The sequence below is a fragment of the Vigna radiata genome, chromosome 10 (assembly GCF_000741045.1).
Source record: "Vigna radiata var. radiata cultivar VC1973A chromosome 10, Vradiata_ver6, whole genome shotgun sequence".
Classification (NCBI taxonomy): Eukaryota; Viridiplantae; Streptophyta; class Magnoliopsida; order Fabales; family Fabaceae; genus Vigna; species Vigna radiata.
The window spans coordinates 9,555,710-9,571,663 of NC_028360.1; the positions used below are offsets into that span (position 1 = coordinate 9,555,710).

Genomic DNA, 15,954 nt, shown 5'->3' on the forward strand with positions numbered 1-15,954 from the left:
TGCCCTATACCCTACAATTACCAATTATGATCCATAATTTTTTCAACTTTTATCTCCTATATGTAACATCCCATTTTAATAGTATAAACTACTAAAATAAAATATTACATATATGATGATAAAACCACTAGATGAAAGCAAACCTACAAAAATTTTGTCTACACCTATAAAACCATCTAACTCCCCATATGCTTCACCCTCATCCCCCGCTAGAAAAACTAAAAAAGACTGTCTCCCTAAGCTCACACCATTTAGGTTATCATCGCCAAAGAGAAAACAACAAATGGACAAACAACACATAAGCAAGGATAAGATAGAGTACAAACAATTAATGATATATTGGAACATGTTAAACATTATATACATGATACACATATCACACCAACCAACCAAATTGATCATACATGACAATACTTTGACTAGATTGTCCGGACTTAGCATGAATGTCGAGCTATGGAGGGTTGTGCACTTTTGGTGGCGACTATACAAGTTTAAATGATTCCTAAACACTCTTAGGTGCTGAGAAACATCTAAAAACATACCTCTAACTTGAATTGACCACTCCAAATCCAAGTTGACCTATGGAAGCCCAAATTCACTCCTATAAGCTACCCAAACTCAAATCTACACTTTCTATCCCCCATATCAGTTTCCTAACTACATAACACCAGGTCCAAATATACTTGCTAGTACACCTCAACACCTCAGTTTCATCCCAATCCTCCTACTTTCAATTTCCAACACTTAAAACCTCCTAAATGAATTAGAAACTCATTCTATGAAGCAATTAACACTTCCATGACAGATATTTTTTATATGAACCTCTAGAAAAGTCCTAATTGGTCTCAAAATATGCTTCAAACTCTCCAAAATAGTTTGCACCACTTATTTCAAAATCTCACCACTCAAAACCCCTTTTTTCACCAAAAACACTTGAAAGTTTCAACTATGAATCCCCCTCTGTGCTACATATCAATTTTTAGTCATCTACCACTTCTAACAAGTCCCAATTAACCACAAAATAGTGCTAAATCAGTTACCTTCTCACTCTCATACCTATTTCTCAAATTCACTTATCAAAACCCCATTTTTTAGACTTAAAACTCAAGAATTTAACCCTTTTCACCTCACCACTACTCTGAATTCAGTTTCCGACACTCAAACATCATTTTCACACTCAATCATGACATTATCAAGCATCACAATCACATCATACCAAATATACAATTAAAAATCATCCATGAGACATATATAGCATACACAATCATATCAATTTCTCAAAATTGTCTATAACTTATAAAGATACCAAAATTTATAACACAAACACGAATTAAGACAAGGTTTAGCTTCCCTTACCTCATAATAATAGCTCAACCCACGGAAGCGTCTCGCCGGTCACTTGAAACGCAAGAAATTCCTAAACGAACCTACGAGGCATGAAAATTGAAACAGACAGAGTTCTTAGAACTCGAAATTCACCAAGAGCAAGAAAAGAAATCTAAATGATACATGCATAACAGTTTTGTGCATGATCATTGGCCGAAGCAAAGAGGACAAAAAAACGAGAAGAAACTTACTTGCTCTAAAACAAAAATTGATCAGTTGGATTTGTAGACCTCGACACCATGATCGTTTAGACACCTCTTGATCGTCAAAGAGATGACTCAAGAGTTAGAATTTTTAGAGAGAAGGTAGAGAACTCTAGAAAAGTGGTTTATAGAGACACGATACGTTTTGTAATAATGAAACTCTTTTATAACAAAACTATTTATAATAAAACCATTTAACATTAAAATAATCGAGTCTCATTATTTTTAGACTACCACCGCTTCTAAAATACCATTTTTCTGGGGTTTTACATTCTCCCCAATAAGAAAAATTTTCGTTCTCGAAAATTCACTCATCAGGAACAACCTACTATCATCACATTCTCTATTACAACCACCTATTTGACAAAGATACTACTCCCCAATAATCTTACTAACACGAAAAACCTTGCTTTTGTACTAAAATTTTATAGTGCTCAATAGTGTAGATTAGTGTAACCATTATTCTCAAAATAAATTTGAACCCCTACACCTCAGCTTTTAAGAACCTTTCTTTCACATAGTCAACCATATTATATCTGTCGCACTGCCAACCCCTCATCTATCCTCCGCCACTTATCTTAAATCTCTTCTAAAACTTCCACTAGCCTTGACTTCAACCGATACTTTTTTACCTCCCCTTGCTTCCTTTACGAACCTCTATACACTAACTTGATCACTGCAATTTCTGATTTAACTACCAACTGTTATGCTCTTGATTACATTTAACTACACCCATTCTGAGGACTTCACATTACTTTATTGGTCTCCACTCTTGAATAACATAGTTTCCCACTATGTTATCCATTAAAAAAGTAAAACTCTTCTCTGCTGTAACGAGAAAACCAATTTAAGCACTCCATCTTCATTTCGTTAACTCACTGACCTGAACCATATGCATTTCTTGACCCACTAGCCTATAGTCATACTAGCTTGATTAGTACAAAGCCAACTTATGATACATCTCAAACTAGGATTGTTTAAACTGTGCTTTCTCAACCATTTTGAGAAACCCAATAGTTATAGCATTTCAACTATACTAATGAAATCTCTTTCCAACTTCACTTCAAACTCCAGTCTTCATATTCTTCAACTAACTCTTACTCAAATCTTACCAAACCAAGAACTTGAATATCCTCTTTGTTCAAACCATCAACTAACACTTCCTTACCTCATATTGACACTACAACTCGAAATCACTAAATATGAAATATAACTTCAATTATTAACGAAGTTAAAATAAAATAAAATAAAATTGTATAATTATAATTTTTCTTGTAATGAAAAAAAGAAAAATATCAACACTTGTACTAGATTATTTACACTAAAAAAATGATATTTCACCTTTATATTAAAAGTTGGAGTATGAGAAAAATAAATAAATAAAAGATTGATTGAAATTAATATCTGAATATTTTGAAAAATAAAGTGTTTTGTTATAATTTGACAGCTACCATAAACTTGTCGTCTTACTTTATTAAATGGGTGGAGGAAAAGCAATAGCAGTTTGTGTTTGTAAGATGTCCTAAGGCTGTTACCTTCTGCAAGAGCACTGTCCGTGTTTTCTTTCTTTTTTTCCCTATGTTTGCATATACAAAGCGAAGCAATGTTTTTGCCCTAATACCAACTTTGTGGGAGAATTAACACACAGACATCTTTTTGCTTTTCACTTTCTCACTATGGGGGGCTGTATATATCTATGCCTTTTCCTTTTCATATTTTTTCCAATATACTATTTTTTATGTTATTTTAAACATTTATTATTCCCACTGAATACAATTATCATGAATTACACTTTAAAAACCTAAACTAAATTGAAAATAATAATTAATGGATGGTTGTAAATTATATATTTTCATCACTTTTTACTTATTCTTGTATTCCTTTTAACATTTATTTTGTTAAGAAAAAAGCTATATATTTATTGAAATAATAATTTTGTATTCAGTTCAGTAAAAAAAATATTTTAAAAACTTGTAAACAATTCACTATTAACAAAGTTTTTATTCATGCACATATTTTAAGCCTTCGTTTCATACTGATATGATTTATAAATATTTCATAACTTGGATCATTTCAATATAATTTGTTTTTCCAATTTAAAAACAATTATACTACGAAAGAAATCTACTCGAAGATTAGAAAAACCAAAGTAGAAAGAATATTGCATCGATTAATTTACAGTGTTATCTTTACCAGTTTTTTTTAATGATATTAACTCAACTGTTGTGGATGAATGTAATCTCATGAATGTATATGATTTTAAGATTCACTAGTTTGTAATAGTTGTACACAGGATTTATTAGGTTTATGTCACCAATAGAGTTGCTTTCAAGGGGTCCTGAATGTTGTTTGCATTGTTATATGTAAACCTTTTTTATATATATATATATATATATATATATATATATATATAATAAAAGATTAAAGAAAAATAAGAGGATGGTGTTATTATACTTATTATAAAAATGTAAAACTTTCTTTAAAAAGAATAATCTTAATATTTAATTCAAAAATAAAAATATAGTGTGTTGTTTAGTTTAAATTCTCACAAAAAAAAATGAATTGCTTTTACTAATTTTTCATGAATATTTGAAAATAAATAATTATTTTCTTTTGAAATAAATTCAAAGTACACATTACTGATTATTATTTTTTATTAAAAATATATTTTTCTCATAATTTAAGAAATATATGTTTTTTTTAAAATTCAAATATGAAGTTTCCTTGACAATAATTACAAGTCCTCGTTAATGAATATGAATAAAATATTAACCAAACCAATGAAATATAATATGTTAAAAGGAATTATTAATATTAAAAAGTAATTTATGATCAACATTATTTATATTACATTATCTCTTTGATAATTTATATTATATTATAGGTTAAGTAGAGTTTAGATCATTAATGGAGTGGACCTCACATCAATGATGAATGAGATAGTTTGTAAATCATGACAATTAATTTAATAAGAAAGAAGTTTACATATTAATTATATTTTAAGTGAATAGATCAAACGATATTCAATCATTTGAAAATGTAGATCTCCCATTTCTTAAAATATTGTTATTTATATATATTTAAGAGACAAGAAAATAATAGTTTTAAGAGAATATTTGAAGTAAGAAAAAAAAAATCTTTCTCAGCACATGTAAGTCGAGAAAAATTCTTTCCTCATTTGAGATATTCTTCTCTAAAAAAACCATGACATTGTTCTTTTATCGATGTTAATAACAATACCTTCAAATAAGTCCAAGATCTTGCAAAATGTCTTTCAATTAATTCATTGATATTAATGAGGAATAAATATTGTTCAACTAAACTTCATAATTGCAAAATGTCTTCCTATTTATAAATTTATAATGGATTAATGGTCTATATTTTATAATAAATTATTATTGTTTGATTTATTGATCAATATGTATCTAGTGATTTATAAACAATGTGAACCATTCGTCCAAGATTCTCTCTATGTGGACCGAGTTCTACTTGGCCATACATAAACATTATTCCTTAATTCAATATCAAATTATCAAAATTGTCTGATTATGTCTCACAAATATAAGGAAAGAATTAATTACTTGTAATTAAACAATTTGAAATCAAATAGAAATCACTTGCATGCAAATTGAAGAACCATCAAATCAAATAAGTTTAATGCAACTCTTATTTATAGAAATAAATTTAAGATTTAATTGTTTATTTTGTCTTTAGTTTGTTGCATTGTGTTAACTTGGTCCTTCTTCTTAAAAGAGTTTAATTTCATCCATACTTGATATAATTTGCATCCATCAATACCTATGATAATTATGAAACTCCTCTTCTATTCTTATGTCATTTCGTATGTTCTCATTTTCTTGTCTTTCTATTTCTCTCTTGTTTTACTTTCTATTTTTTTTTGTTTTAAGTATTGATTAATTCAAATCCTAAATAATAATAATAATAATAATAATAATAATAATAATAATAATAATAATAATAATAATAATAATAATAATAATAATGTTAATAATAATAATATTATCATTATTATTATTTTATTATTATTATTATTATTATTATATTATTATTATTCTTATTATAATATAATATTATTATTATTATTATTATTATTATTATTATTATTATTTATATTTAGGATTTGAATTAATCAAACTAAAAGAGAGAAACAGAAGGAGAGAAAATGAGTAGGTAAAGAAAAAGAGAGAAATAGAAGGGAAGAAAATGAGAACATGAAAAGTGTACAAGATCCTAGGAGTAGAAGTCTTGTAGCTATCATAGGTATTATAAAAGTTGGGTCTGCATCATGCAAAGGAGAGGGAGAAAAAAAAAGTGATAGACTTTTTTGTCATAGTAACACACTCTTAACTCTGTTTCTACTACAAAATTAACAGAATGAACTTAATTAATACAAATTATACCAGATATGAATGAAATTGAAACTTTTTTTAAGAGGAACTACCAAGTTGATACATTATAGTAAAATTATGGTCAAAGTAAGCAATTAAACCTAAATTTAAATTTAGAATTATCATAATAATTATTGAGAGTGACATTGTATTGGGAAAAGAAGAATTAGGAAGTTATTATGTTATCTTTTTCTGATTTATATTATAATTAAAGATATTATGGTATATATTTAAAAAATCTAAGGTTAATTTTATAAATTGGAGAACTAAATAAAATGAAAATACCTCAGAAGTATATTCATCAATATCTAAATGAGTGTTATTTTTTATTAAATTAGAATTATAGTTGTAAGAGTCTGAGTGTTTGAGCAAGAAAGAGATAATGAGAGAGATGCCCAACGTAACAAACAATGTGTTTATGTCTTAGTTGACAAAGAGAGTCAACTTTCACAATTGGAGTATGCAAATGAGATCCTTCTTGAATCTCAAAAACATGTGGAATTTTGTTCTGAATGGTTACTAAAAGTCAATAGAAGATGAAGAGCAAACAGTGGCCCAAGTTACTGCATTGGGAAAATCACATGTGAATAACTGTGTACATACTATACATAGTTGTAGACGAATCTGACTTTGAGAAGATAGTGAATGCAAAATCTTCAGGAGAAGGGTGGCAGATTTTGGAGAAAAGATACAAAGGTGATAACTGTGTCTGGCAAGTCAAACTTCAAACACTTAGAGGTGAGTTTAAGACTCTAAGAATGGAGAGTAGAGAACGAGTGACTGAGTATATATCTCAGGTGGAGGCGATAGCGAATCAATTCGGTAAAAGTGGAGAGGAGTTGTATCAGCCGAATTATGGTGAAGATCCTAAGGTTGCTAACTAAGGACTTTGATAATATTTTTGTGTGCAATCAAAGAGTCAAAGGACTTAACCATGCTATTAGTTGAACACGAGCAGTGAAGAAAGGTGATGTTTGAGCCACTCAATCAAGTCCTTCAAGCCAAGCTTGACCTGAATGAAGGTGCTTGGAATACTCAAGGTTGATGTGGTCTTGGAGGAAGCGGTCATGGACGAGGAGGTTGTGGCCAAAGTGATGATGAAAGTTATTATGAAGATGATAAAGAGCATATTGGTCAGGAGAACTAGTTTGACTATGGACCATTGTGGCAAACATGACCTTGTGCGAATGAGTGCAGATCAATCAAATGTTATTGTGTTGGTAAGACCGATCATATAGAAAAATACTATCGGGATGAGAGAAAGGAGGAGACAAATTTTCTTACTGAGGAAGCTGATGAAGAAATTAGAATTCTCTTGATGGCAAGAAGCTTGAATGCCAAGCTACCAAGTATGAGCCCAAATGTCTTGTTGTCGAGTCACTAGATTGGGATGCCAAGCTTATAGACCATGATGCTAAGTTTCATGGTGCCAAGCTCGAGTGTCGATGAAAAACAAGTCGATCATGAACCTAATTGTTATTATTAATGAAAGGAGCAAGTTTGATGTGAGTTGATACAGAAAGAAACATGAAGTAAGACAAAATTTAAGTTTATAAAAAAAATTTGTAGAAATAAATTTAAATTTAAGAGTTATCATATCATTACTCAAAGTGGTAGTGGTTATTTCATTGGAAGAGGAAGAGTGAAAAAAGTTACTTTATTATGTTTTTCTGATTTATGATCATTATAGTGTTTTATTTATAATAATTGAAGACATCGTGGTACACGGAGATGAAAAATCTAATCTTAATCCTGTAAATAGTAAAGCTTATGTAAAATGAAAATACATAAAAAGATATATTAAAATATATCTGAGTTTTATTTTCTAACACCATTTGATTTGCATGAACGATATGCTCATACGCTTTTCAATTTACGCTATAACAATTTGTTGATCACCGAAAGAAATGCAAGGTCTCCACTGCAAGGATTTATGCTTGAATAAAAATTCAATGAAAAATGAAATGTCCACCTCGTGCTTGAAATTCAAACACATCACCAATTCAAATCTGAATCAAGGAAACCTCAACCTACACACTTGATTATATTATCAAATTCAGTGTTCATGCTTGGAAATTCAAAGTCACCAAACAACATTGCTTAGTTACAGATCAGTGATGTACGAATGAACAAGGAATCTGTTCACGCTTGACGTGCGTAAACAAATCGAACTGTTGATTGCACATAATTACAAGTCCATCAAAATGCACCAAATAACTCCAAGATTCATAATTAACGGGTCACAGACAAGCAAATATTTGTTCAGTTTCTTCCTTGTTACAGTAACTTTTGCAAAAGGAAAAAATTATGACACCATTGGAATACTTTTACGAGAATAAAATGTTTTTATCAAAAGTTAACTTTTGTATTTCTAAAATAGAGTATAAACAGTAATGAGGGATAATGTCAAATAGTGGTAAAAAAAATTGAGGTGTCAAAATACAAGAATCCTTTGCTTAATGAACGTTTACACATAGGTGCGTCATATTCCTCTAATGTCACTATTACATGGTTGATATGTACAATCATTCCTGTCCTTTAACTCTTATGACTTCTATACAAACAATGGGCAAAGATTGTTATTTGATTATACAACATTTGAACGACTGAATAAATGCAACTTTTGCTATCTCTTAACTCGAGTTTGACTTGATGTCTTTCCACTAACTCCTGATAACTGCTTTAGAAGGGTAAGAGCATCTTGAGCATGTTTCCTCGTGTTGGTATTGCCATGCTTAAAGGCTTCAACCAAAGCTCTCACAAGAGAATGATTGAGTGCATACCGACTGCTGATATTTTCCACTCTCAATATCTTTTCGATCATCCAAATTGTCTTCTCCCGAAGCTCCTCAGATCTAACTTCAGTAAAAAGAGTGGTAAGAGCATCAACTGCACCCAAATGTTCAAGCTCATCAACAACTCTTTTAAAACTGCGAGATGTGTGATCTAGTAGTAGTAGAGTAGAAAGTGCATCCACTGCAGCTAGTTGAACATCAGTGTCACTGTCATTGAGGATATTAACCAAGGGTTTGATACAGTTGCTCTTGAGTAGGCACAATTGACTATCTTCATGGCACGGACGGTTGTGAACTGGACATGTGGAAGGTTGATTAGAGGCTCTCCCGCACACAAGCACAAGGGAGGAACAGAATCCACTGGAAGATGGTAGTTTAGAATCCCTAGCAGTATCTGACCTTCCAAATTCTGATAAGTTTTTCAATCCGATGGCAGCTAGTCGTTTTACCTTTGGTTTTGAACTATAATCTAGCTGTTCGCAGAAAATGGCCATAAGGTGATTTTCTCTAATTATATTAAGAGTTTCTTGATCAAGGTTCCTTGTGAAGTGAAGCAAGAGACCTATAAGACCTTCCTGCATGCCTGCTGCAGTCTGAGAAGACCTTGCATTGGAAACACGCAGCTGATTCTTCAGAGTAAAAGCAGTCCATTCCACAAAATTACCTCCTAAAAGTGTCCGTATTTCATCTTCTGAGAGGGAAATATTGGCAAGTATCTGTGCTGCATCTGATCTCTCATCACTTGTAGATTGGTTATTTAACAGTTTTTCTTTGAGTATAGTAAGCTTGTTTGAAAGTCTCAACTCATTTGCAATGTATTGACTAAACCATTCAGATAGTAGCCTTGTAAGCTTAAAAGCAAACACTCTATGTTCAACTTCTAGATGTTCCAGAAATGGTATAATCGTTCCAAAGCCACCCTTAGACGTGATATGGCTTGCTACTAACTCTACATAGGAGAAACAAATGTAAAAAATATCATTAACCATTATGTCAGTGTAAAGATGGATCCTTCTAGTCCAGATAGCAAAACAATACAAGCGATCTCCCACCACCAAAGCAGGATGAAATTCATTACATATATTGGTAGACATCTTTGATCAAGAAGTCGATCAACCCACTACGATACTCAAGAACTAACAGAAACAATGAATAACTCTCTTGTTATTGAATCAATCAAAGAATTCAATATACAATAGGTTCTCTCGAGGAAGCCTGAGCCTCCCTCCACTCGAGAAAGTTCCAGTACAATTCAAAGAATAAAAAAAATATCCCCTTCTCCTAACAACTAACTTCTATTTATACTCTCTCCTTTCCCCCTAACTCACAACCAACTGATATCCTACTGTCTCCCACCTTACTCTATATTGCTCCCTCCTTCTTACTCCTTCTTTTGTACACCTTTAATTCTCTAACATATACCATTTGTTAAACCAATCTCATCTAAAACTACTTTACATACGAAAAAGAAAATCATGGAGAAAAACTATTAATCATCATCTACAAAACGAAAATAACAGAAAAAAAGCTCAATAATTACAAGAAACTAGAACTATGAACCCTATATAACTTCAAATATTTGGGTTTGTTGAAAGTTGAAACTATTACTTCAAGAAATGTGCGATTTTTGCAAAAGTTTTGTAGCATAAAATTCTAATAGTTACTACAGTTATTTTGAGTTTTGACTTTAACAAATCAAAACGACTAAAATGCACCCTAAATATATTTATTTGAACGCAGCCACGCACACAAACTCTGGATTAGAACGTAAACTTTAGATATTTGGATTTGTGAAACTTTGACGTTTGCTGTAAGGCCATTAAAAGTTACTTGTAAATGCAATTTTTCTCTGTAACAAAGACCTAATGATTAAAATAGTTATTCTGACATTAACACATTGACAGGAATAACATAACCAGAAATAGGAATTGAGGGGAAGTCATTTAATTGAACAGCACCATGTGCACACACAACAAAAGATAAGTGCACTTTTCAAAAGGAGTAACTGGTTTCTTTCCAGTGATATAATCTTCTAATACCGACTTCTAGGAATGTCACAAAACTTCTTGAATATTCATTGTTTGTAGAACCATGAAAACTAAATTTAGTGTAAATATCAAATGGTGCAGCTCTCACTTAATCAAAAGGCTAGATTGAGGTTGTGAACTCTAGAAAAAGTTTAATGCCTTCATGAAGAAGGGCTATTAATTTAATGCTAGCTTATGGAAATTACCTGATGCTTGAGGAGATAATGTAATACCACAAAGAATGCGAAGAACTATCACTTGACACTGAGAAGGCAAGCAGTTCAAAAGCCCCAAAAGTCTTAAAACAATAATTTCTGAATGCATTGGGTTTCCATCCTTGTCAGCAGATGCTAATTCCCAATGCCCTGGCTTAGATACAATATTCGCAATTGTTGAAGCTGCTAATGACTTCAGCTCATGGGATGGATCCTCAGTATCAAATAAAACTTCTATAAGTGATGGAAGAACTGAAGACTCAATAAGGATAGTTGCATTGCCATCCAATCCTGACAAATTATACAATGCTTGCAGACTCGGTCCCCTTCCTTCTTGATTAGACAGAAGTTCGACAAATACTCGGGCACCTTGCCTTGCAATTTGTTCTTTACAGCTATTTGTCAAAGTCATCCTTCCCACCAGAGAAGCCATCTCTATCTTTACACCAACAGAACCTGCTCCCGAATTTGGAAAAATTATAAATTATAATTTAGTATATTCAACCTTAAAAGTTATCAAAAACCGTGTTCAAACATCACCAGAAGTTTATTTTGTGGTGCTATATTTAATCAATAGAAAAGGATAAATATCCACAAAAAATCATTCAACTGGTATATTTTTAACAAATAATCATTAGCATATACTCCATCGGGGACAAGCAGAAGTGATACATACCATCATGTAACCGTGAAATCAATGGTCCAAATCTTCCAGCTGCTGCCAAACATTGAACATTATCCTCTACCCTCTCCATTAGCCTCAAGACTTCCTCAGCTAATTTTGACAAAGACGGATACTCCATATTTCCTGCTATACTTGAGAGAAGAACTAAAGCACCCTTTTCGGATGCTATTCTTGCACAACAATCTTCATCATTGCAGAATTCCAGTAATAACTTGGTAGCATATTCTCTCTCCTTCGTAGAGCTCCCAATAAGACTATGTACGGCCAATCTAGTGATACCCCGTTCCAGCATTATTTTCTAGCATTAAGCAAGAAATTGAATCAGGAACAGTAGTACATATGTACAGAAAAAGGCATACGTTCCAAGAAACCAACAGAAAGTGTAAAGCCCAAAAAGAAACAGTTTGCATCAACATCAACGTAAATAATTTCTTAAAGCTTGCTTTGCTTTTGGGTAATTTGTCTGTCATTGATAATGTAAAATCAGTACTCAGTTTTCCATTAGAAAGAGAACAAGGGGAAAAAATGCGATTTTCCAAAAGAGATAAATATGGACGAACATTTGATATTTACACAAAAACAACTATGTAATGATGTTTTCTACTCACTTCCGCATGCAGTCATCCATCATATAGGACTGACACTAGTTAGATTTAATCTGGGCTTAATTGTACTTTTAGTTGCTCTAGTTTAAACCTGTGCAATGTAAGTGTCTCAAGTTGTTTTATATTCAATTAGCTTATTTGTACTGAAATCCCTCACATGTTATTTTTTTCATTCAAAATCATCACCAATTCGATAAATTAAATTAAGTTGTTTTTGTTTATCAAAGCCCTAGAAGGTTTGAAAATTTTTTAGAATGATAGTTGGTTTTGATGATGTACCAATAAGCTATTATGAGTTGCTTTCATGTGTGAATGTGAATTATTGATGCATTAATCTCAGTCTGCATCAGTTTATGCAATTAATATTCATTAGCTTATGCAATTCATATTCATTCCACGCTTTTGAGGAAGAGTTAAATCTTTTCCGAAATCTTCTAAATAGTGATTTGAATATATTAATCGATTACTTTAAAATATAATTAGTATCTTTTGTGTTTGCACATTGTTATGCTTTCATAAACAATCGATTACCATAAGATAGATAATTGATTATCTTAGGTGGTAATCAATTATTTAGAACTTGGTCCAAATACAAGCTTAGTAGATAATCAATTATGTCTAGAATGACGGATTAGAGCTGTTCATATTAAGTTTCTAGATTCATTATGAACAATATAATTGATTATCCTTATATATGATCGGTTAGATCACTTCTGTATCAGTTTAATAAAAGTTTTTCTGCGTATTTCAAAGTCTTAAACAATTATAATAATTCCTTCTAGCTTTCAAGAACTCCTCAAGATGTTTCTCTTCCGAAAGGTTTCTACATGGTTTTGCAGTTTACCTGATAGGTTTTCAAGAAAGTTGTACATCTTGTGTTATTGCATGTTTTGTATATAATATGGATTTCAAGGTGGAGAAATAATTCCAATAAGATTAAAATAATAATTTAAAAGTGTTAGACAGAAAAAAAAAAAAAAAAAGACAATATAACCAAACTTTCCTAATTTAAAAAATATAAAAACATAATTAGCTAAAAAAATAAATTTAAAACGCCAACATCGCAATAAGTCTAAATTGAAGGGACCAAATGAATTTAGTTTTTAATTTACTATGTGATTATTCATGCTGACGATAAATTATAGATGCCTGGTTTAGAAGAGTTGTAGATGGTGAATACAGAATCCGACATGAAGTATGACAACCTAAGGGAAAAACAATCTTCCAAATTTAAGAAACTTGTGTAATACAGAATAATTATCAGTATCCTGTAAAGGAAAGAAATGCAGCAAACAAATTTTTTTATATGATTTGAACATAGTCCTGTTTTCCTTTTCCATACCTCGTCATGGCACTTTGACATATTGGTTGGTGACACTAGCATAATCTTATTTTGTTAATTTGTTGAGAAAATTAAAGAAACAAAAGATTAAAAATAAACACAGAAAGATAACTAACTGACCCTGCTTTCTTCATCCTTGGCCATACTAAGTAAAGTCGTTAGAGCTTTGCTTCTCAAACGTGATCCAATAGTTTTGGAGTTATTACTGAGCAGTGTTACTATCAACTGCACAACACCAGCATTTCTGATTATGTATCTGCTAGAGGGGTGCTCTTCAGAAACCTTATAAACATGATCCAGAGCACGCTCAACTTGACCAACAGACAAGGGTTCCTCTTTCAGAGACTGCACTGAAGATTTGATTTGATAATCGATAACCCTGCCAACCCACTCTTCAATTGCCCCAGCCAACCCAATATTAGGTTTCAGCTCCAAGGACTTAAGAACCGTGCCAGTAACCGGACAAGTGGGATCACGGCCATCTTGAATGCACCGTTCAAACCAGTACTCAATAGCAGCCCTCTCATAGGCCTGAGAAGACTCCAGAACAACCACAGGGTCCCTCATGACTTCCTTGGTCAAGGGGCAGAGAAAACTCTTAAATGGAAAAACAGGAGCAGCAGCATCTTCAGCAATTTCAAAGTCCCAATTGGGGGTCACAGTGACAGGCTCCACAGACCAGTTACTAAGAATTCTCTCCAAGGACACCAACACCCTTCTCTCAGGTACAGAATGGGATCTAAAAGGATCACCTTTGAAGAGCTTCACCTGGCTACAAAACTCGGCACGATCACCAGGGTCAAACCCCAAAGCACGAGCCAAATCCATGACAATACCACTTTGCACTGCTTTACTGCTGTCTCTCCCATCTCCTTCCTTTTCCAGCGTGCACCAAACCCTCTCTTCGTTCTCTGAGACCTATCATCAAACACCATATTAGACACCAAAACACAGTATAAACCCGAATAATACACAACATTAATCCTTGAAATTCTAAACCCAAGTTAAATGTAAGCCTTCACTGAAATTACCACCCACCAAGATTAACAACAATACTTAGATAATAATCAAAATTGAAGGTATGCCTAAGAATCAAACACTAAACCTTGCGGCGTAGACATCCATGTTTTTTTTGTACAGACAGACTTAAATATTGAATCCACGACAGTATGGTAAAAGGAGGTGGTTAATGCATTATTTTGAATACTATCGTTCATCCTTAAATCGTCATTGATACATAAACTTAAATAACTCCTTAAAAAATAATATGAAAAAACGATTTTTAGTTGTTTAATAATATAATATTTTATTTACATTCATAAGAGATGCATATTAAAAATCCACTTTAATAGGAAATGACACTAACGTCATTTATATTTTAGTGACTTTGGAACATTGCATCTAATTTTTGTTCAATTTGAATAGCAGACAACTAACTATATGACTAAAATAAAAATGATGTAATTTTAAGAATTATATTAAATATTTGAGTTTAAAAAATACGTAGTGATGGAGAAGGTACTCTGAACTGTGCGAGTTTCATGTCTCTGGCGAGGTCGGAGACCTTCTTGCGGAAGTCGTCGTCGCCGTCGCCGGATGGGAGGGCGGAAGCGAGGAGTGCGAGCCAGGCGGCAATGGCTACAGCGCGATCTTGAAGGGAGGAGCATAGGGATTTACAGTGGACGAGGACGAGAATCTTGCTGCCGTTGTTGTAGACGGAGAGGGTTTCGGCGGCCTTGGAGAGCTCGGCGGCGAGTCCCTTGAGAGCGGTGTGGATAGGGGGAGATTGAGGAAGTGGGGGGAGGAGGAGTTGGGAGAGGCGGTTGGCGAAGGCGGCGAAGCGTCGGGGGGTGTCGAAGGGGCGGTGGTCTGGTGGCGGAGAAGAGATATCGGAGAGAGAGCGGCGGATGGATTGGAGGGTGGGCAAAGAGGGCGGAGAATAGTGGATGGACATTGTGTCATGGTTGGGTTGTGTGTATGAGAATGGAATGAAATCGAAATGATACACAGAATTTGAGAAGAATGTGAACTACAAAGAAGAAGAACGAAGGTCAAGACTTTGACTAATTTCACTCTTAGCGTTGACTTTTCTAAATTACTCTTTTCTTTTCTCACTTTATAATAAAATTAGGTATGCATGAATAATTGATATTTATAAATATTTATAAATTAAAATGCAAAGTGTGATATAACCAATTACTAATAATCAGAACATCATTTTAGAAACATTACATTTACAAAAATTCTAATAATGAAAAAATGTTTTATATTTTCAAGATATAAAATA

At 32.5% G+C, this 15,954-nt stretch overlaps 1 protein-coding gene across 4 annotated transcripts; it reads right to left on the reverse strand.

The window, feature by feature from the left end:
* Positions 1–8,386: 8,386 nt before the first annotated feature.
* LOC106774606 (U-box domain-containing protein 44) lies at positions 8,387–15,745 on the reverse strand. 4 transcript variants are annotated; one of them, XM_014661651.2, is made up of 5 exons: positions 15,190–15,745; positions 13,788–14,585; positions 11,712–12,018; positions 11,027–11,491; positions 8,387–9,742 (listed from the first exon to the last, which is right to left on the reverse strand). In XM_014661651.2, the coding sequence occupies exons 1-5, from the start codon at positions 15,619–15,621 to the stop codon at positions 8,625–8,627; spliced, it is 3,120 nt and encodes a 1,039-aa protein (XP_014517137.1). In that variant the 5' UTR covers positions 15,622–15,745; the 3' UTR covers positions 8,387–8,624. The 4 variants fall into 4 exon arrangements, with proteins under 4 accessions (XP_014517137.1, XP_022642635.1, XP_022642633.1 ...); XM_022786914.1 differs by having other exon boundaries at positions 15,171–15,275; XM_022786912.1 differs by lacking the exon at positions 15,190–15,745 and adding an exon at positions 14,773–14,894.
* Between the last annotated feature and the right edge of the window lie 209 nt (positions 15,746–15,954).

Bases quoted from the DNA above. Each gene is read 5' to 3' on its own strand.
- LOC106774606 (XM_014661651.2), bottom strand. From the start codon at position 15,621: ATGTCCATCCACTATTCTCCGCCCTCTTTGCCCACCCTCCAATCCATC. The intron at 11,492-11,711 runs GTATGTATCACT...ATTCGGGAGCAG, and splicing joins GATTTCACGGTTACATGATG to GTTCTGTTGGTGTAAAGATA. The intron at 9,743-11,026 runs GTAATTTCCATA...TCTCCTATGTAG, and splicing joins ATTATCTCCTCAAGCATCAG to AGTTAGTAGCAAGCCATATC.